The sequence below is a fragment of the Ochotona princeps genome, chromosome 33, assembly GCF_030435755.1.
Source record: "Ochotona princeps isolate mOchPri1 chromosome 33, mOchPri1.hap1, whole genome shotgun sequence".
Classification (NCBI taxonomy): Eukaryota; Metazoa; Chordata; class Mammalia; order Lagomorpha; family Ochotonidae; genus Ochotona; species Ochotona princeps.
Genome location: NC_080864.1, coordinates 1,922,521 through 1,941,827, shown reverse-complemented (window position 1 = coordinate 1,941,827; position 19,307 = coordinate 1,922,521). Strand labels below are relative to the sequence as shown.

At 59.3% G+C, this 19,307-nt stretch overlaps 2 protein-coding genes across 2 annotated transcripts; one reads left to right on the top strand and one right to left on the bottom strand.

Moving 5' to 3' along the window:
- Positions 1-49: 49 nt before the first annotated feature.
- CALR3 (calreticulin 3) lies at positions 50-9,389 on the bottom strand. The gene is made up of 9 exons (XM_058657588.1): positions 9,249-9,389; positions 9,064-9,165; positions 6,721-6,924; positions 5,093-5,187; positions 3,548-3,736; positions 2,250-2,357; positions 2,018-2,149; positions 1,069-1,161; positions 50-251 (listed from the first exon to the last, which is right to left on the bottom strand). The coding sequence occupies exons 1-9, from the start codon at positions 9,337-9,339 to the stop codon at positions 102-104; spliced, it is 1,164 nt and encodes a 387-aa protein (XP_058513571.1). The 5' UTR covers positions 9,340-9,389; the 3' UTR covers positions 50-101.
- Positions 9,390-9,468: 79 nt separating this feature from the next.
- Positions 9,469-18,802, top strand: C33H19orf44 (chromosome 33 C19orf44 homolog). Its single transcript, XM_004595823.2, has 8 exons — positions 9,469-9,630; positions 10,585-11,281; positions 11,950-12,250; positions 13,601-13,674; positions 15,020-15,464; positions 16,279-16,362; positions 17,963-18,129; positions 18,700-18,802. Exons 1-8 carry the CDS (start codon positions 9,608-9,610, stop codon positions 18,769-18,771), a joined length of 1,863 nt encoding a protein of 620 aa, XP_004595880.2. The 5' UTR covers positions 9,469-9,607; the 3' UTR covers positions 18,772-18,802.
- The last annotated feature ends 505 nt before the right edge of the window (positions 18,803-19,307 follow it).

The following is a 19,307-nucleotide window of genomic DNA, read 5'->3' as shown; positions in this document are numbered from 1 at the left end:
CGGGTGGGGAGGGGAGACCCCTTGTCGGACAGAATGAAGACACCACACACACATTGGAGCCTTGCACCGTGTTAAGAGGGGGACCAGGCGTTACCGGGTCGCTAGAGCTCCGGGTTGCCACGCTGGTGGAACTGGTGGAAGTGGTTGTTGCGTCCCTGGAACCTGCCCGACAGGAACTCCTCCTCATCTTCCTCCCGTGCCTTCTTCATCTCCTCCTTGGCCTGGATGGCGTCCATCTCCTTCTCTGGGCCCTGGAGAGGGCAGGCGGACAAAAGGAGAGGCTGCTGGGGGGCAGGGACTGTGTGTGATGAAGGATGGGTGGGAGGCAGGTTCTGCCTTCCAGAAACTTCTACATCACCTGCTGTCTTACCCTCCCACCCCACCCCACCCCATCCCGAATGCCTGGGAGCCACAGGAGCTGCGTGGTGGGTCAGGCACCGGGAGCACCTGCCCTGACAGCTGCTGTCCACCAGGAGGCATCAGGGACGCAGGTGGCCACAGCCTGGTCCCTCGCTCCCTAACCAGTGCACCTTCACAGCTTCTGACCCAGCATTCACAGTATTCAGGGTGCGGAATATTCTAGACAAGATACTAAGTAAGACTGTGAGGGGCCGACATCCAGCGGCCTCACACCCGCTCTCGGAGGGCCGCTTCGAGTCCCAAGCCTGCTTCTCCTGACCAGGCTCCCTGCCAGTGCGCCTGGGGAGAACTAAAGGCTCCAGGGCTTCAGGCCAGCCACCACCTCCATGGGACACTAGGATTGCAGCTCCTGGCTCCTGGCCCCGGATCGGCTCAGTTCCAGCCGTTGCGGCCACTTGGGGAGTGAGCCATCGGACGGAAGATCTTCCTCTCTGTCTCTCTCTCTGTATATCCGACTTTCCAATAAAAACAAATCTTAAAAAAAAAAACCAAGGAGAGGCGACACTGAGCTATGGGATGGGATGGCGTTTGCTGCTGGGAGTGAGTGTTGACTCAAGGCCACATGCGCGTATGTCAACGCTATGCTAATCACACGGTCAGCAGTGGTCATCAGCCGGGCTGGTGGTCATCACGGGGCGCATGTCCTACCTTGGTTTCGCCCCACGTGGCCTTGCCGAAATTCTCCGCGTACTCTTCGTCGTCCGTGATAAGAAAGTTATCAAAGATGGTCCCGGCTCTCACCTGCAGGGGTGAACAAGCCGGCGTGGCGGCTGTGACACGGCTCACAGGTGGACACGTCTTGGCTCTCAACAGCGAGTGGGGCTTCCACCCGTGTCCAGAAAACTGCTGGGATGCTGACGGCCCAGCCCAGACATGCACAGAGACCACCAAGAGCCCCGCAGAAATTCTCAAGGGGCAAGTGGCTCCAACACCTGTGTCCGTGCCAGAGGCCCTGAGCCCCGGCTGGCTCTGCCAGCTGCCCGTGCCATGGCTCGGGGGGCTGCATTCCTGCTGCCCACCACTAGCTAAAACACGCTCCCCCTGCCTGACACTGCGCCTTTAGAATCAATAAATGAATACATTTTGTTATCTCTGGAGTTTGGGTCCAGTAGGTTATAGCAGGTGTTCAGGGAACAGCATGAATATAAAGGAGGAAGTGCAGGCTGTGGCTCAGAGTCCGGCCACGTCACAGACAAGGGTCACGTTTTGGGTGTCGCTTCCTCCCCCATAGGTCTTGGAAACACCGCCTCCTCCTGGTGCTACTCAAGTGGTGGGACTTCCCAGAGGCGGCGCCAGCAGCAGGCTGGCTACATCCTGGGACCCAGCAATGGACTAGTGCTGACTGCAATGGTGTGCCAACTCCCTACTCCATCCGTCACCCCGAGAGCAGGCTCTGCCTGGCCCCAGGATGCTCCCCAGCTCCTCGTCTCACTGGCTGCAGCTCCAGCGGTGACCACACCGCTGGGGCCGCCCAACCAGGGGCGCCCAGTCACCAAAGTTGCTGGCTGAACTGCACCCCTGTTCCTCACCATGTGCCCTGGTCCAGCCAGCCCCGGGTGCTCCACCGAGACAAAACGCACTGAGCCCCCTGACAGACCTGCCATAGGTCCAGCCCGACGGCGCCAATGTTCTCGAACTCCGCCAGGTCGTACTCCGTCAGGGAGTTGGTACTCTTCATCTTTCGGTGCAGCCAAACATGCTTGTCGATGCCCTCGGGTTTCAGGCCATCCTGTGACGACAGAGCCGCAAGGCAGGGTGGGAGTGGGGCGGGGTCCCAGGCCAAGGGCGGCCCACGGTCACCCCGCAGGGCCATGGTGCTGGTGACCCACCTGGTATGGCGGCTTCTGTAGCATGGGCGCCTGAAAGTCCGCATCCAGGTCGCTGTTCCAGTCCCTCGGTTCGCTGGCCCCGGCATCCAGAAAATGCTTCTCCCAGTCCTGCAGCAACCCGCGAGGGGAAAGAGCAAGCGGTGAGATGGGGGGCCTGGTCCTCACCACCTCACTTCCAGTTCAGCTCCCTGCTGGTGCGCCCTGGACACGCGGCAGGTTCAGCTGGCTGCAGGACTTGGGTCCCTACCACCTGGATGGAGTTCTGGGTTCCTGGCCCAGCCCTGGCTGTGATGGACATTTGAAGGGAATAAACCAGTAGATGGGAGATGTGTGTGTGTGTGTGTGTGTGTGTGTGTGTGTGTGTGTGTCTGCTTTTCCAATAAATAACTAAAATCAGAGACCAACAGCCATGGACGGGCCATGAGCCCTGTTTACCTACGAGGTTGCGGTCCCCTCCAGGCACGGCGGGCCAGGCACTGGGGCCACAGGCCCCCTACCCACGTGTCTTGCTGCCTGCAGTCCTAGTCTGGCTTCTTGCGATTGCAGACCCGGGGGAGGCAGTGCTGATGGCCCGAATGATGGCAGCGGGTGCCACCCGCCCCACGTGGTTGGTCTGGACCACGGGCCCCCAGCATCTACCTGAGGTCTCGGCCCAGCCCCGGTCACTTTGGGCATTCACGGAGTAAACCAAGGGATGACAGCTGCCAATCTTTCTCTCCGCCAAATAAATAAATAATCCCCATCAAGGGCATCAGGTCAACCATGCAAAGTGGCGGCTAAGTTCAACACGGTTGGGGCAGGGGCTGGTGTTGTGGCGCCGTGGGGCAGGCCTCCACCTGCAGCGCCGGCACCCCAGAGCTGAGCAAAGGCTCTTGAGTCCTGGCTGCTCTGCTTCCCATCCAGCTCCCTGCTCAGGTACCTAGGAAAACAGCAGAGGACAGCCCCAAGACAGAGAGAGACAGAGCTGTCCTCCCTCTGTGGATGGCCAGCCTAGTGGCTGCAGTGGACATGGCTGGGCCAGCAAGCCACGCACCAGAGTCGCCATGCATGACCTACTGCCTCTCAGGAGGCAAAACCAGCAGGCAATGCCCAGATGGCAGCGTTCTGTGCCATGCCAAAGTCCCACCCCCTTTAGCTCGTAATCCCCTTTGGTCCTCAACGTCTTAGAGACACTCTCAGTTCGAGTTAGCCAGCATTAGTGACAACTGTCTGGGCGGGAACGGGGGCGAGCACGGGTCACAGTGTCACCATCAGGTCACAGCCCGAGAGCCAGTGCACTGACTGGGAAGCCTCCCCACCTGGCTCTTGTCCTCCGCGCTCTGAGCCCAGGCTTCAGGCCCCGCTGAGGACCGGGCCATCTTCTTCAGCGACGTCACATTCCAGTCATGCTCGATGCTCCCGGACTCGATGGACTGCCCGTCAATTTTCACTTCGTAGGAAAGATCTGGTCTTAAAACCAGAGCATAGAGGTGTGTGAAGCCATCCACCTGCACGTGTCAGGGCAAGAAGAATGCTGAAACCTTGCACGATCCTCCACGGGCCCTAAACAGGCAGCTTACAAAGGGTTGCAGGGGCAGGGGGGAGGGGTTGAAGCTGCTGCCGCAACTCCAGCATTCCTACAGGTCCTGGTTCGAGTCCCAGCTGTTCCTCTTCCCTCCTGGCTCCCTGCTCGTGGCCTGGGAAAGGCAGCAGCAGATGGTCCAAGTGCCTAGGCCCTTGCTGCCTGGCTTCGGCCTGGCCCTGCCCTGGCTGTTGCTGCAGCTGGCCGGGGAGTGAGCCAGCGGCGGCCTGAGGGCTGCTCCTTGGGGTCACGGCCACGCACAAGTCGGTTACACGGGCCCGGTGGGCGTCAATGTCTCCAAGGTTTCTCCTCTGCGTCTCTCCCACACTCCCGTGGTGTAACTGCACAACTGCTTGGCAGGTGTCACACCGGCCAGCCCTTGGGCCCAAAAGCCAAGGACAGGAGGGAGTGTTGGTGTGAGGGCTCGCCTTGTCCCTCCAGCAGGACAGGGCTCTGGTCAGCGGTGATGTACAGGGCACCTGGTGGCCCGTGACGGCCACCCTGTCATGTGGCCGTGGCCCAGGGAGGAACCGTCAGTGAGGCGGTGAGCGCTCCCCCTTGAGGGGTAGCACTGATTACAGAACAGCTATGTGGGGGGGCAGCGCTGGGGCGTTACAGCCACCACCTGCAATTCCAACACCCCCTATGGGCGTGAGTTCAAGTCCCAGCTGCTCCATTTCCAATGCCAACTCCCAGCTGCTGTCCTCCGGAAAAGCAGAGAGCTAGCCTAAGTGCCTGGGTCCCTGCTACCCAGCAGGGAGCCCGGGCTGGGGTGCCTGACTTCCGGCGCCATCCTGAGTCCGCGATGCTGCACAGCTGTCAGGCCAACGACCCAGCTCATGGACTCTCGCTCTATGACTCCGCCTTTCAATAAAGAACTCTTACAAGAAAAAATAAAAGCAGCAGCCCCCTTCTAGAATCTCCCGATGCGTTAAGGATTATCTCATATTCTTAGCATGTTCTCTCAACTCACAGTACTTGCATTTGTGGTTGAGGATGAATGTGCCTAAAATACGGCTATCCTATTGCAAAGCCTTCTGGGGGTACATTTTAGTAAGATGTTATAGCTTGCAAGAAAAAAGGAAAATGACCATAATTAAAAGCCAAGCAAGTGTGGCAAGTGTGTCCAAGGGGCCAGCGCAGTGGGAGTCAGGGAACCGGAGGCATGCTGCCAAGACCCATCCCTGGCCCAGTCCAACAGTGCACTCTCGACACGACTTTCTGGAAGCTGCCGGCGGGCAGGCGTGCACCCAGCCCCTCATCGGCATCAGACAGTACTCACCTTGCAGCGGATGGATTTCTTATTTGCATGGTACTGATTCTTGAAATGTAAAATTACATGTACTTTCTTGATATCAAATCCACAAATATCGGGTCCTATGAGACAAAAAAAAAAAAAAAAAAAATCAGCCGTTTTCAACTTTTCTCCACAGACCGTCACCAGAGGGGACACTGCCGTTCCCCACCACCCAAACCACGCGTGTTCCGCAAGAGCTGCCTGGGTATGCAGGCCAGCAGTGGAAACACGAGGGCTCCTGGGGGTACCGTGCCCACTTCCTGCAAAGTGCAGGGATGGTTCAAGTGGCTCGTTCTCTGGCACAGCACCCGTGGGAGACCTGCACTACACTCCTGGCACTCCTGGCCTGGGCCCTGGCACAGCACCCGGGGGAGACCCGCATTACACTCCTGGCACTCCTGGCCTGGGCCCTGGCACAGCACCCGGGGGAGACCCGCACTACACTCCTGGCACTCCTGGCCTGGGCCCTGGCACAGCACCCGGGGGAGACCCACACTGGGCTCCTGGCACTCCTGGCCTGGACTCTGCCACATTTCCACATATTGCAGGAAAATGAATGAACCAGCAGAGGAGAGCTCACTGTCTTCCTGTTCTTCAAATTGAAAACACCAACAATGAAATAAACAAAAGGCTGGCATCCAGGTGGGGCACCCGCATGGTGGGCGTGGCTTTCCCTGCTACGCCATCGTGCTGGCCCAGAAATTTCCTTCTCTTCATTTCTCTTTTCTTTTTTCTTTTTTTTTTTTAAGATTTATTGATTTTCATTACAAAGGCAGATATACAGAGAGGAGGAGAGACAGAGAGGAAGATCTTCCGTCCGATGATTCACTCCCCAAGTGATTGCAATGGCCGGTATTGCGCCAATCCGAAACCGGGAACCTGGAACCTCCTCCGGGTCTCCCGCACAGGTGCAGGGTCCCAAGGCTTTGGGCCGTCCTCCACTGCTTTCCCAGGCCACAGGCAGCGAGCTGGGTGGGAACTGGAGCAGTTGGGACTCGAACCAGTGCCCATATGGGAATTCCAGCCCCACAGGGCTGAGGATCAGCCTGCTGAGCCACCAAGCTGGCCCCAAATACTCTTTATTTTTCTAGAAACATTTGCAGAAGCCAACAGGGTGGCACAAGACCTTATTATAATAGAGGCTGAGAGTTACTTTGAACAATTGCTTGGCACCGGGAAGTGTTTCGAATTTCCTTTTTTGGAATTGAGCGCATCTTCAGACATTTCACAGTGGGACATCCCGACCCCCCAAATCCAAAGCATGTTGGTTTTCATCCTGTGGGCTAGGGTTCCTCCTGCTGCAAACCTTCGCGATTTACTCTGCTCGCTGCGCCAGCTAAGTCTGATGGGGCCAGCCCTGCGGTGAGCCTTAAACCTGCTGCCGTCGTCCCAGGCCAGCAGGTGGGTGCCTGTTGCCGTCCCGGCTGCTCCACTTCCCATCCAGCTCCCTGCTCATGTGCCTGGATGGTGCCAGGTATTTGAGTCACAGCTCCCTGGAGCTCCTGGAGTCTCTCTCTTTCTCTCTCTTTCTCTCTCTCTCTCTCTCTCTCTCTCTCTCTCTCTCTCTCTCCTTAGCAGAGGTGCTGTGGGCCGGGCGGCCAGCGCGCACTCACCGAACATGATGTAGTACTGTGACGTGCCGCTCAGGTTCCTCTGGTCCACGTCGGCCGGGAAGAGCTTCACGTAGCCGCCGCCGCAGTCCATCTTTTGCTCGTGTTTCACCGTGTACTGCAGCACCAGCGTCTTCCCCTTGTTGCTGAAGGGCTTGAAGCGCGCAGAGATGGCGTAGAAGCGACCATTCTGCGCGGTCTGCAGGCCTTGCAAGGGGAAGGGAGGCCGAGGAGGGGCGAGGCCCGCGGCTCCGCCTCCTCACCACACCCCTCCACGCCTGGGCTCCCCTGCAGGACTGCAGTGGGTTCCTCACCCCCGGGGTGCCCCGGGGGGCGTACACCGCCCGTGACAGCAATCTGCTGCAAATGCCCAGCCTGCCTTCTCAGGGTGTCTGTCTCCTACAGTGCCCACTCCAACAGCTACACACACAGCATTTCCACAGGATCATAAGCACTCCAGAAATGGCGTCCGGTAGACAGGGTCCAGTGTGAACACTACCCTATTTTATCAGAGAGATTTCAAAACCCTTGGGGAGGCTGGAATGAAGTTGATTGGGATGGTCCTCTATCCCCCCATTCAAAAAAAAAATACCACTTGGGGCCTGGAAAAGTAGCCTAGCAGCTAAAGCCCTCGCCTCAATGTGCTGGGATTCCATATGGGTGCCAGTTCTGATCCCAGCAGCCCGGCTTCCCATCCAGCTCCCTGCCTGTAGCCTGGGAAAGCAGTGGAGGACGGCCCAAAGCCTTGGGACCCTGCACCTGCGTGGGAGACCCAGAAGAAGCTTCTGGCTCCTGGTTTCAGATCAGCTCAGCTCAGCGTGTTGCGGCCACTTGGGGCTGGAACAATGGATCTTCCTCTCTATATATCTGACTTTCCAGCAAAAAAATATATATATATATATATATATATATATTTATATATATATATAATATATATATAAATATGTATTTTAAATAAGGATCATATATTTCAAAGGCAGAATTAGAGAGAGGCATCCCATCTCTGGGTCACGCCCCACATAGCTGCCATGAGCAGGAAGGTGACAGGGTCGTGAGCACTGAGCTGGTACATCCAGCGGGGGTGAAGGTTACTGTTTCCTGTGGATTGTTCATTCGTGGGGTGCATTAATTCCGCACAGGACTCAAAGGGCCATCAGGGTCCTAGGCCCGTCTTCATGGCCAGCGCGATGTGTGCAATGAACCATTTCTAAAGGCATTTGCGGAGCCTGGCGTGAGAACTGCCAATGAGTCACGTTTCGCTTTATCGTGACGTCAGGCCAGGAGACCTGGGGCTTCTCTTTTGTGTTCATCCACAAAGCACGTGAGGGTCACAGCGCCACCAGCGCTTGTGTGAGGGCACACGGGAGCATTCCATCTGGATGCTGGTGCCTCCCGACTAACCTCCCCCTCTCGTCCGGTGCCCACATACACCCTAACCGCCCTCGAGGCTGCCAGCTGCAAGGGCCCTCCAGCTTCTCCCACAAGGCCAGGAAGAGAACTAGTCTTGGCTCCTTGGACGGTTGGCTAGTGTTTCAATCAAAGGATACATACTAACCTCTCCCATGTCTGGGTCTAGATCACTTTCCAGTGTTACAAAACACTTTTACCTTTACATTCCCTGCCCCCCCAATAACCAGACAAAAATGTTCGGAACCACTCTCCATTCTTTGTGGGCTAGACAGAGATAAGATGGTAAATCAGCTATAGCTTGTGGAGCGTTGGTCCTCACACATAAACAGGCAGAGGGCTGTGCGCTAACACCCCATGTCACTAAATGGGGCCGGGCAGGGGGCCAAGGGGGCTGGTGCTGTGGCTCAACTGGCTAATCCTCCACCTCCAAGCGCCAGAATCCCATAGGGGCGCAGGTTCGATTCCCAGCTGCCCTACTTCCCATCCAGCTCCCTGCTTGTGGCCTGGGAAAGTAGTCCAGGAGTCCCCAAAGCCTTGGGACCCTGCACCCATGCGGGAGACCTGGAAAAAGCTCCTGGCTCCTGGCTTCAGACTGGCTCGGTTCCAGCTATTGTGGCCACTTCTCTCTGTAAAATCTTCCTTTCAAATAAAGATAACTCCTTTTCTCCAATTTTTTTTTTTTTTTTTTTTTTTTGGCAAATCCCCACATTTTAGGCTTCCAACCTTGGGTCTGATGAGGTCAACTTATCTTGTCAAACTTCCTTCTGTTTTCCCCCAACTGCCCCCCTGCTTACCCCATCCCACTGTCCCCAGGCCCTGCCATCGGGGTGTCCACCTGGGTCACCCCAGGTGCCTGGACTCGCTTTCCCGCCAGCCCGACAGACACAGCGGGGTGGATTTCCATTTACCCTCCCCTCTTTCAGATTCTACACTAACCTTTGTCTTTCTCTTTGTGACCATAAAACTTCCCCGACGAGAGTCGAAAATGCCCAAATTGGGAGTTATTGGTGGACTGCACCCACCGGTTGCGCCAGCGTTCTGTGGGGGGACAGCAGGACAGCATTGGTTAAAGGGGGACCAGGTGCATGAGGGTCCCCAGAAGGGTGAGGGGCCCCCTTCACCTCCGTCCAGAAACTCCTCTTGGAAGTAGACAGTGGCCAGCGCCACTCGCACCACGAAAAGGACTCCGAAGTGGACGCGAGCCCCGGCCATGGAGGCAAGCGCGCCCACCTTCTCCGCGGCCAAAGCCCCCCGCTCACCTCAAAACTACACTTCCCGTCACACAGCGCGATTGTGACCGAGGAGCCAGCGGAACTACCGCTCCCATGACGCACCGCGAGGGCAGCCGGGGGTGCTCCATGGGCCGTGGCGCGCGATGCCTTCTGGGTGATGTAGTCATCTGGCGCGGTTGCCCTGGGTGACGGACTCCCGTAAGGCCCGAGGCCTGGCCAAGCGTGGCCGCCGGGCCGGACCTGGGCAGATGGATGGACGGGTCGGGTGCAGGTGGGCCGTCCGGGGTGCTCCATGGGGGCGGCGTCGAGGCCGGGGGCCTGTCCCCTCAGTGAGCCCCGAGGAGCGGGGGGCGGGCAGGGCGGCGGGCGGTCGCAGGCGGGCATGTCTGGGTTTGTTTTAGCAGCTTTCCTGAAGTAGTTTTTACCACCTTTCCTTGGAGCGGACCCTCGATGTCCAAGTCCCGGCGTGTCCGACTCGGAGAAGTTTTCCGTTCCTCCCGCGCGTCCCTCTGCTGTCCTCCGGCCAACCCTGGATGGGCTCTCGGCGTCTATAACTTACTTAGGGTGTTTTAAAAAAATTTTTTTTTAACAATGGACAGTCAGATATAGAGAGACGAGGAGAGACAGAGAGGAAGATCTTCCTTCCGATGATTCACTCCCCAAGTGATCCGCAACGGCTGGAGCTGAGCTGATCCGAAGCCAGGAGCCAGAAGCAGGGTCGCCAGGATTAGAACCAGTGCCCCTATGGGATCCCAGAGGTCCACACCCCCTATGTGAAGAAATGAGAGTTTTTTGGGAGTCCTGTGAAGTATCCAAATTTTTAAACCGTTTATTCAAAGGCAAAATGACAGAGGAGGGGAGAGACACCTTCCATCTCTGGTTCACTCCTGCCAAGAGCAGCAAAGATGGGGTGAACCCGAAGGCACGTGCGGGGAGCCCCTCGGGGTTCTGCGGTGGTTGGCAAAGGCTCAGAGCCCTCGAGCCATCTCCTGCTGCCCCCTCAGGGAGCGGCCACTCTGACATGGCCATGCCAGGTCCCTGGAGGTGCCAACATGCTCAGCCTCAGGGTGTGTGTGTAGACTTCTTGGTAGAGAATTAGAGGGCCGTGGTCCAGGAGCCAGGCCGTGGAGGAGCGGGCGGGCTGGGGCCCTCGGCTGTGTGGGGCAGGGCTCAGGCGGCCGCAGCCCCGAGCATCCTGGGTCCTGTCCTGCTTTCGTCCTTGCAGGATGCCTGCCGCTAGGAAACTCGGCCGCTCCACGCTGCGCAGCCTCGGCGACTTCACCGACTTTGCCTTCCGAGACTCCAAGATGGAAGAGATCCACAACTCGAAAACGAGCTCCGGTCTCACCCGCCTGGCCCCGGGCCCCAGCAGGTTGCTCCAGAGAAACGCGGCCCCCGCAGGCCAGCACTCCTGCCTCGCCAAAGAGCTGGCTGGCCCCTCGGCCAGACCCCTGAGCACGCCGTCCACAGCCCGAGCCCACGCTGCGCTCAGGAAGCTGGCTCAGCTGGAAACGAAGATCCAGAGCCGGCAGGCACCCGCCAGCTCGGAGCCCAGGACCCCGGAGGGCCGACCCCCGGGGACAACGGGCAGGACCCCCTCCGGGGACACCACGGTCAAGCCTGCCCCGCACGAGACAGACAGAAGCTTCCAGAAGGAAGGCTGGGAAAGTCCCCACAGCGAGAGGAGTATCCGTCGGTTCCTGAAGAAGAAGGGGCCCCCCATCTCAGACACGGCACCCGCACCGTCCACTGGCAAAGGAAAGGGTCCCCGGCCACTCTTACCGGAAGAACCTGCTAGAAGGTTGGACTCTCTGGACAGTGATGAAGAGGAGATAAGACACCTGCTGGGAAGCCTGATGGAATCTTCTAAGGAAACAGGGATGAATCGCAGGGATCCGGGCATCGCTGGTGGTAAAGTCAGGGTAAGAGGCCTTCTGTCCCCCTTCAGTGCTGGAGTCGCACATGGGCGCTGGTTCATGTCCCGGCTGCTCCACTTCCCATCCAGCTCCCTGTCTGTGGCCTGGGAAAGCAGTGGAGGACGGCCCAGAGCCTTGGGACCCTGCACCCATGGGGGAGACCCGGAAGAAGCTCCTGGCTTCTGGCTGTAGATTGGCTCAGCTCCAGCCGTTGCGGCCCTTGGGAAGTGAACCAGTGGATGGAAGATCTCCCTCTTTCTCTCTGTTTCTCTCTCTCCCAATCTTCCTCCTCTCTTTTCTAAATGTGCCTTTGGAATTCAGAAAAACCTGAAAATATGAGAGATGAGCTGGCAGAACGGGAGAGACAGACCTTCCGTGCGCTGGTTCAGCGCTCCAGTGGCCGGATGGCTCGGACGGTTCCACGGAAGCCTGGAGACAGTTACTCCACCCAGGTCTCCCACGTGGGTCACACCCGCTGCCTGCCCTGGTCCTCAGGAGCAGGGAGCTGGACCCAGCCTCTCCGACAGGGAGATGTGGCCTGCGGGCGTCGCTGGTTGCCCGGCGCCCGCCCTCCAGGATGCAAGCTGGACGTCCCGGCCTGCCTCCCACACCGCTGTGACTCTTGGTCACCCCGCGTTGGCTCATCCTGTGTCCTTTTCTCTCTGCCGGCGAAGGCACGGAGCCCGACTCTGCCAGGAACCCCGCATCCGCCGAAGGCCAAAGCTTCCAGCAGCTCCAAGGCCTCCCAGCCATCACGTTGGCGCTGTGTGCGATCAGCCCGACTTGCGACCCCATCTCCTGGGCCGGCCGCTTCTGAGGACACAGCCTCACATGCGTCATCCGTGTCCATCATGGGCGCCTTTGGCAAGTCGGTGCCTTCCAAGATGGGCTGCATCAAGCTCGCGTCCTCCCCCAGCAGCAAGACGGGGCCCACCGAGGAGCCGCCATCCGAAGCCACGGATGACAGCCTCGATGGTAACGCATCCGCCTTGTCTCGCGCCCAGCCCTCTCCAGATGCTGAGATCAGAGAATACTTCGCATATAAGCAGGCATTCCCCTGGGCTTTTGCGTGAAGTATGGCGGCGGGGGGTGTCAGAAACTCACAGACAATTGAATTTATTTATTTATTTATTTAAAGATTTATTTTTATTACAAAGTCAGATATACAGAGAGGAGGAGAGACAGAGAGGAAGATCCTCCGTCCGATGATTCACTCCCCAACCGAGCCGCAACGGCCGGTGCGCGCCGATCCGATGCCGGGAACCTGGAACCTCTTCCGGGTCTCCCACGCGGGTGCAGGGTCCCCAGGCTGTGGGCCGTCCTCGACTGCTTTCCCAGGCCACAAGCAGGGAGCTGGATGGGAAGTGGAGCAGCCGGGATTAGAACCGGCGCCCATATGGGATCCCAGCGCGTTCAAGGCGAGGACTTTAGCCGCTAGGCCACGTCGCCGGGCCCGACAATTGAATTTAAAGCATTAGTTTATTGTGAACCAAACAGCTTTTCATAATTGGTGTAGGGAAAAAAATGTGTGTGGGCTGAAAGTGACGTAGTGGGTTAATCTGTGCTTGCAGTGCCTGCATCCCATGGAGGCAGATGGTGCCCAGTCCGAGTTCCAGTTGCGGTCCTGCTCCCTGCGTGTGCACCCAAGAAAGCAGGAGAAGGTGGCCCGAACGTTTGGGTCCCTGTACACATGTGGTAGACCCTGATGGAGCTCCAGGTTCCTGGCTCCTGTCTGGCCCGGCCGAAAAACCTTTGACTTTCCAAAAAAGAGAAAGTGAAAATCTCATTTCGTGAAAGGCAAAATGAGGGAGAGGGATCTTCCATCCACTGCCTAAAAGGCCGCAGTGGACTGAGCTCCGGGCTGCAAACGGCAGCCGGGTCTCGGAGCAGGAGCGGAGCAGCCATCCCCGGTTGCCAGGAGCCACGAGCCTCTTCCAGGTCTCCCACGTGGGTGCAGGGTCCCAAGGCTTTGGGCCGTCATCGACTGTTTTCTGAGGCCACAGGCAGGGAGCTGGATGGGAAGTGGAGCAGCTGGGACTTGAACACCAATGCCCATGTGGGATGCCAGTGTCAGAGGCTGTGGCTTTAACCACTCTGCCACAGTGCTGCCACTCTGTCCCCCTCCAATATTTAAAATATTTTGGCTCTGCAGTGGAGGGGGGCAGGACCTGAAGGGAGGGAGGGCTGAGTGTTGCTGCGGCCGCGTGCCCGACATAACCTAGGATTTCTGTTGTGGGAAAAAGGGGGCGCCTGTCCTGGGGCAGGTTCACGGATGCCAGGTGCACTTCCAGGCTTGAGCACCTTCCTTCCAATCCCTGCCTGCAGACTTCAGAATCAACCTGCTGTCCCTGGACGAGCTGGGCCCTGCGGCCAGTGCCGAGTCTGACATGGAGGAGCAGGTACGTTCCTGCCGAGTTTGGGGGCTTCAGCCCGCTTCCTGCAGGCCAGGGCCTTCTCCATCCTGGCCTTCTGGGGCATCGCTGGTGGACAGAGGCCTGGGACACACACTGCTCCGTGTCCTTGGGTGCCGAGGGGTCCAGGCCCACAGGTCCTGTGCCTTGCGGGGGGGGACCCCGAGGTGAGGTGGTCGGAGGCTGAAGCTGCGGGAGAGGGGGTGTCGCGCATGTGCCCCGTGCCTGGCGCTGGGTCCGCCGGGGCCCACCAGCTGTGCTCGCCAGCGCACACGCTGCTCTCTGCTCTGCTGCCAAGTCCCACTGCCTTGTTTTCTTTTATGTCGATTTAAAGATTTACTTGTTTATTTAAACATAAAATGACAGAGAGCCTGTCTGCTGGCTCACTCCCCAGATGGCCGCAGTGGGCAGGGCCAGGCTACAGCCAGGGGCCAGGAGTTCTCTCCGTGTCTACTCCGTGGGTGCAGGGGCCCAGGCACTCAGACCACCACCTGCCACCTCCTGGGTGCACATGCGCAGGGAGCAGGCGGGGCTCGAACCGCTGCTCCGATTCAGAGCGGCAGCTTCACACACTGCCCCCAGCGCGAGACCCCCACCCCCGGCGTGACTGCTGCTCTGTCGCTCACCCCGTGTGTGTCTTAGCGTTTGAACTTGGCAGATGTGCGAGTGGTGGGACTGTCACACAGCCCCGACGCAGGCTTCCCCACGGTGGTTCCGCCTCTTGGCACTGGAGCCTAGAACCCACAGCCCAGGCTGGCTTCTGGCTGGCAGAGCCCTGAGGCGTGACATGGGGTGCCCTCAGCTTGGTCGAGGGGGTCCTGCCGTCCACAGCAGCATCAGCCTCCACCGTCGCGCTCCTCACTGCTGGACGGGGGAGAACGGGAAGTGGGCCTGTGTGGCGCATGACCCTCGAGGGAACACATCGGAACCCACGCAGGAAGCCCCTGTGACCTGCTGAGCCTCCTTGGGGCAGCGCCAACACCCCACAGGAGTACTGGTTCAAGTCCCAGCTCAGGGACCTGGGAAGGCAGTGGCGGTGGGCGCAGGTCCCCCGTGCATTCTCGTGGGGGACCCGGATGGAGTGTCTGGCTTCCAGCTTCAGCCTGGCCTCCTCTGACTGTTGTAGCCACTTGGGGAGTGAGCTAGTGAATGGAAGATTCTCTCTCCCTCTCTCTGCCTCTTGAGAAATCTTAGAAAGAAGCCAAGAGTAGAAGTGGTACAGAAATTCCATGTGTCTGAAAGCTACTGAGTCCGGGCCGTCCACGGACACACACCTGAGTGTCTCCCAGCCACGGCTCCCAAGAACACTGACCCGTGCCATGTCCATTGTCAGGCAGGAGGTGCCCTGAGGCCGCAGCCGCCCGATGACAGCTGCCACACCGTGCCCTCTGCCGAAAGGCGGTCACAGTCAAGCTCCCGGACATCTGCCTGCGGAGGAGCCGCCTCCCGGGACGAGGACACGCCACCCTCTGACAGTGCCACGTCAGAGCAGCTGAGTGCCAGCTTGGCGCCTGGCACCCCCCGGGACAGCGTGGCCCACACCCTGGCCTACTCTGAGGACTTTGAGAGCTTGCCCAGTCCCTCGGCCAGCGAGCCCGCCACCCCGTCCCTGGAGCGTCCCGACAGAACTGTGGAGCCCTGGTCAGAGTCCTCCAGCCTGGGGCCACCCACCCGCACGGCACCCCGGAGGAAGGGCAGCAGGGCCGCGCCCAGCGGCCTTGTCAAGGAGACGGCAGTGCAGACCCTGGACTGCGCGCTCAGCTACCCGTGGACGGCAGGTGCGCGTGGCTGCCCCGGGAGCAGGGGTGGGGGCCGCCTGCCTGAGCTGCTGCCCGGAGGCCTGGCAGTGGGCACGGCGGGAGTGGGGCAGTCTTGTGTGTTTCTGCTGTTCCAGCTGGGCCCTGCGAACTGCGAATCACATCGGAGCCTCAGCCTCACCTGGCTCCTGGCTCCGCTGCACAGCTCCGAGGGCTGCCCTGTCACTGGGGCTTGCTCCCCCATGGGGTCCACGCTGCCCCCGGTCCCGGCTGCCCCCACAGGTCTCCCACTCAGCTCACAAGGCTGTTAGCCCTTCCCAGCATGGTCCTGTGTGACTTCCAAGGGCAGGGAAAACCAACTCCTTGGCTTCCTTCCTAACTTCCTTTCAGATTTATTTATTTTTATTGGAAAGGCAGATCAGATTTACAGATAGGAAGAAAGATCTTTCATTTGGTGGTTCACTCCTCAAATGGCCACAACGGCCAGAGCTGATCTGAAGCCAGGAGCCTCTCCCGGGTCTCCCACGCGGGTGCAGGGTCCCAAGGCTCCTGTCCACTGCTTTCTCAGGCCACAGGCAGGGAGCTGGATGGGAAGCAGGGCTTCAGATCGGCTCAGCTCCGGCCATTGTGGCCACTTGGGGAGTGAACCAGCAGATGGAAAATCTTCCTTTCTGTCTCCCCTGCTCTTTGTAAATCTGGCTTCCCAGTAAAAAGAAATAAATCTTTAAAGAAAAAAAAAAAGCGTGGTGGCTGTTTGGTCCGAGGGTGGTGAGCCAGTGCCTGTGGCTCCCCGCCGTGCCCGCATTCTGCTCACCCTCCCGTGTCCTTGGCACAGCAGCCAGCCTGGCCACCCTGGGAGGCGCCTGTGTGGACCCAGCACCCATCGCGAGTCATGTCATCAGCACAGACACGCTAGAAGGTACAACTCGCCCAGGGAGCCCTTCCTGGGTGTCCGCCCCTGCTCTCCGAGGGGTGGTGACCCCTATTCTTGCATGCTGACCAGGAGGCGGGGGTGGGGCTGAGACACCCCAGGAGATGTGGGACTGGGTGGGACCCCAAGAGGTGGGCTGTGTGGGACACCAGGAGGTGCGTGTGGAGTGGTGGTGTGGGGCTGTGATGACCCAGAAGATGTGGGACTGGGTGGGACCCCAGGAGGCGGTGTGGGGCTGTGATGACCCAGGAGGTGGGCTGGGAGGGACCTCGGTGTGGTGCCCGATGTGAGGGCTTAGATCCTTCTATCTTTTTGAAGATGTATTTATTTGAAGTGAGAGGACAGAGAGACATCTTCACCTACTACTTGCTGTCCTCCATGGCTGCATGCAAGAGCTGCATTGGGGTCTCCCACACGGGGGCGGCGGCCAAAGCCCTCAGGCCGCCCTGCTGCCCGAGCAAGCAGTCGAATCAGAAGTGGAGCAGCCGGGACTTGAACCAGAACCCTCAGGGCATGCCAGTCTGGCAGGCGGCGGCTTAATGTACCCCACCGCAAATACCGGTCCCTTAATTGATGCTATGCTTTCAAACTACGTTATAGGGCTCAGTGCAACTGCATAGTGGTTAAAGTCCTCACCTTGCACACGCTGGGATCCCATATGGTCGCCGGTTCTTATCCTGGCTGCCCCACTTCCCATCCAGCTCCCTGCCTGTGGCCTGGGAAAGCAGTGGAGGACGGCCCAAAGCCTTGGGACCCTGCACCCGTGTGGGAGACCTGGAGGAAGCTCCTGGCTTTCGATCGGCGCAGTTCCAGCCATTGCGGCCACTTGGGGAGTGAATCATCGGACAGATCTTCCTCTCTGTCTGTCCCCCTCTTTGTATATCTGACTTTGCAATAATAATAATAAAAAACCTACATTATAGAACATGTAGAATTTCATTTACTGGAGAGATGTCCAAGAGCCCGTGGCGGCCACAGCCATGCTGGGCTGGCTAGGAGCAGGGGGCCGCCCAGGCCTCCTGCCTCCCTCCCACCAGCTCACGGAAGGCAGGTGCATGGCTCTCACAGAAATGGAGCTCTTCATGCCGCATACTTGGGCCCACTGGGGCCCCTCTGCACAGGCACCCCGGAAATGCCCGCACTTCCCAGGAGATGGGAAGTGGTTTTCTCTTTTAATTTTGAAGTAATTTTCCCAAACACATTTCACATGTTTGCAAGTGAAGAGTTAGAAGGAGAGATCTTCCACCTGCTGGGTCACTCCCCAAGTGGCCACTGCAGCTGATGCGAAGCCAGGAGCCAGGAGCTTCTTCCGGGTCTCCCACATGGGTGCAGGGTCCCAAGGCTTTGGGCCGTCCTCCACTGCTTTCCCAGGCCACAGGCAGGGAGCTGGGTGGGAAGTGGAGCTGCCGGGATACGAACCAGTGCCTGTATAGGATGTCAGTTCTTGCAGTCAGAGGATTGGCCTGATGAGCCATCGCATCCGCCCCACCAAGGGGGATATTGTACATAATGATCGCACGGTCTCAGGGAGGCTGCTGTGGGCTGGGGCCCCGGGCCGTGGCGCACAGCTTGTGACCAGCCCGGGCAGCCCTGGCAGCGCAGCGCCCGGCCACCGTGGCCCTGCAGGACCTGCTGGGGCAGCAGCTGCGCCTGACGCAGAAGTTCATCGAGGCGAGCCGGCACCTGCACGCGTCCCTGCTGCGGTCCCTGGATGGTCACTCCTTCCACTACCATACCCTGGAGGACGTCAGAGAGGTGACCGCGGAGAGGGGCGGGGAGGGACGCACTGTCACAGCCCGGGCCCCCATCTTTTCCCTCCCCACCAACTTTAACCTGCATACCAAAACCAAGCGTTTAGCAACTAGAGAAATGTGTCCCTTGTAGCATTCCGTAGTTTCAGGCCAGGGTGAACAATGCGGCAGATGGCTCCAGAACTGGATACTTGCAGAGACAGCTTCCCGGCAGGTGCATCGCACTAGACAGTGATTCCGTACTCATGTGACTGCACTGCGGAGCTCCATCTTTCCCGGACTGGCTCCCTGCCCAGCTGCCTGGAACTGTGGGCCTCGTGCGCGGTCTGGCCACTGCACGGGGCGCCCGTGGGCAGGGAGCTGGAATCCAGCTGTGGCGCCTGAGCCGCCCTGATGTGACGGCGGACTCCGCCCACCACCGGGCCCGAGGCGGGCGGTCGCAGGACACTGCCGCCCCCTCTAAGTCCGTGTTCCAGGGTGTCCCAAGCACTCCCTCCCTTGGGGTCCAGCTCCTCTGCCAGGCGGGCTGCTAGGGGAGGGACCCCCGCTGACAGGCCTGTCCTGTGCCCCACAGTACATCAGGCGCCACCGGCCGCCGCCGCTGACCATGGAGGACGCCCTGCGCGAGGTGCGGGAGGAGCTCTGAGCGCCTGCTGAGGCCTGAGGACACGCTGTGCCTGAGTGACAGCCCAGGGCCTGAGGACAGACCGTGCCTGGGCCTCAGCAGGTGGTGCCTGTGGAGCCCAGGGTGCACATGGTGCCCGCCGTCCCAGAAGCTTGGAGCAGGGCTGGGGGCGGAGCCTGGGCTAGGCCTCGCCCCGCTGGGGATTTGTGCACAGAGGAAAGGGGCTTTAAAAAAGGGTCTTTATTTGAAAGCCAAACAGTAAAATCCACAAGAAATCGTGAACAGCATGTGTTTCTGCTCAGCCCGACTCAGACACGCGTGGCCGAGACACTAGGACAGGAGGACACGCCGGCTGGCATTGTGGGGTGCTGGTGTACGGGGCTCCCTCGGGCCTTGGCTTAGTGTGCCTCCCGGCCCCAGGACCCCGGGGCCCCCAAGTCCCACTTCCTGGGACTTCTGCTCTCCGGAGAATACAAACGGCTAACGTAAGGGAAAAACAAAACGAAACCCCAAGCAGCGCCTGCAGCTCTGGGGACTCACCGAGGCCGGGCAGTGCC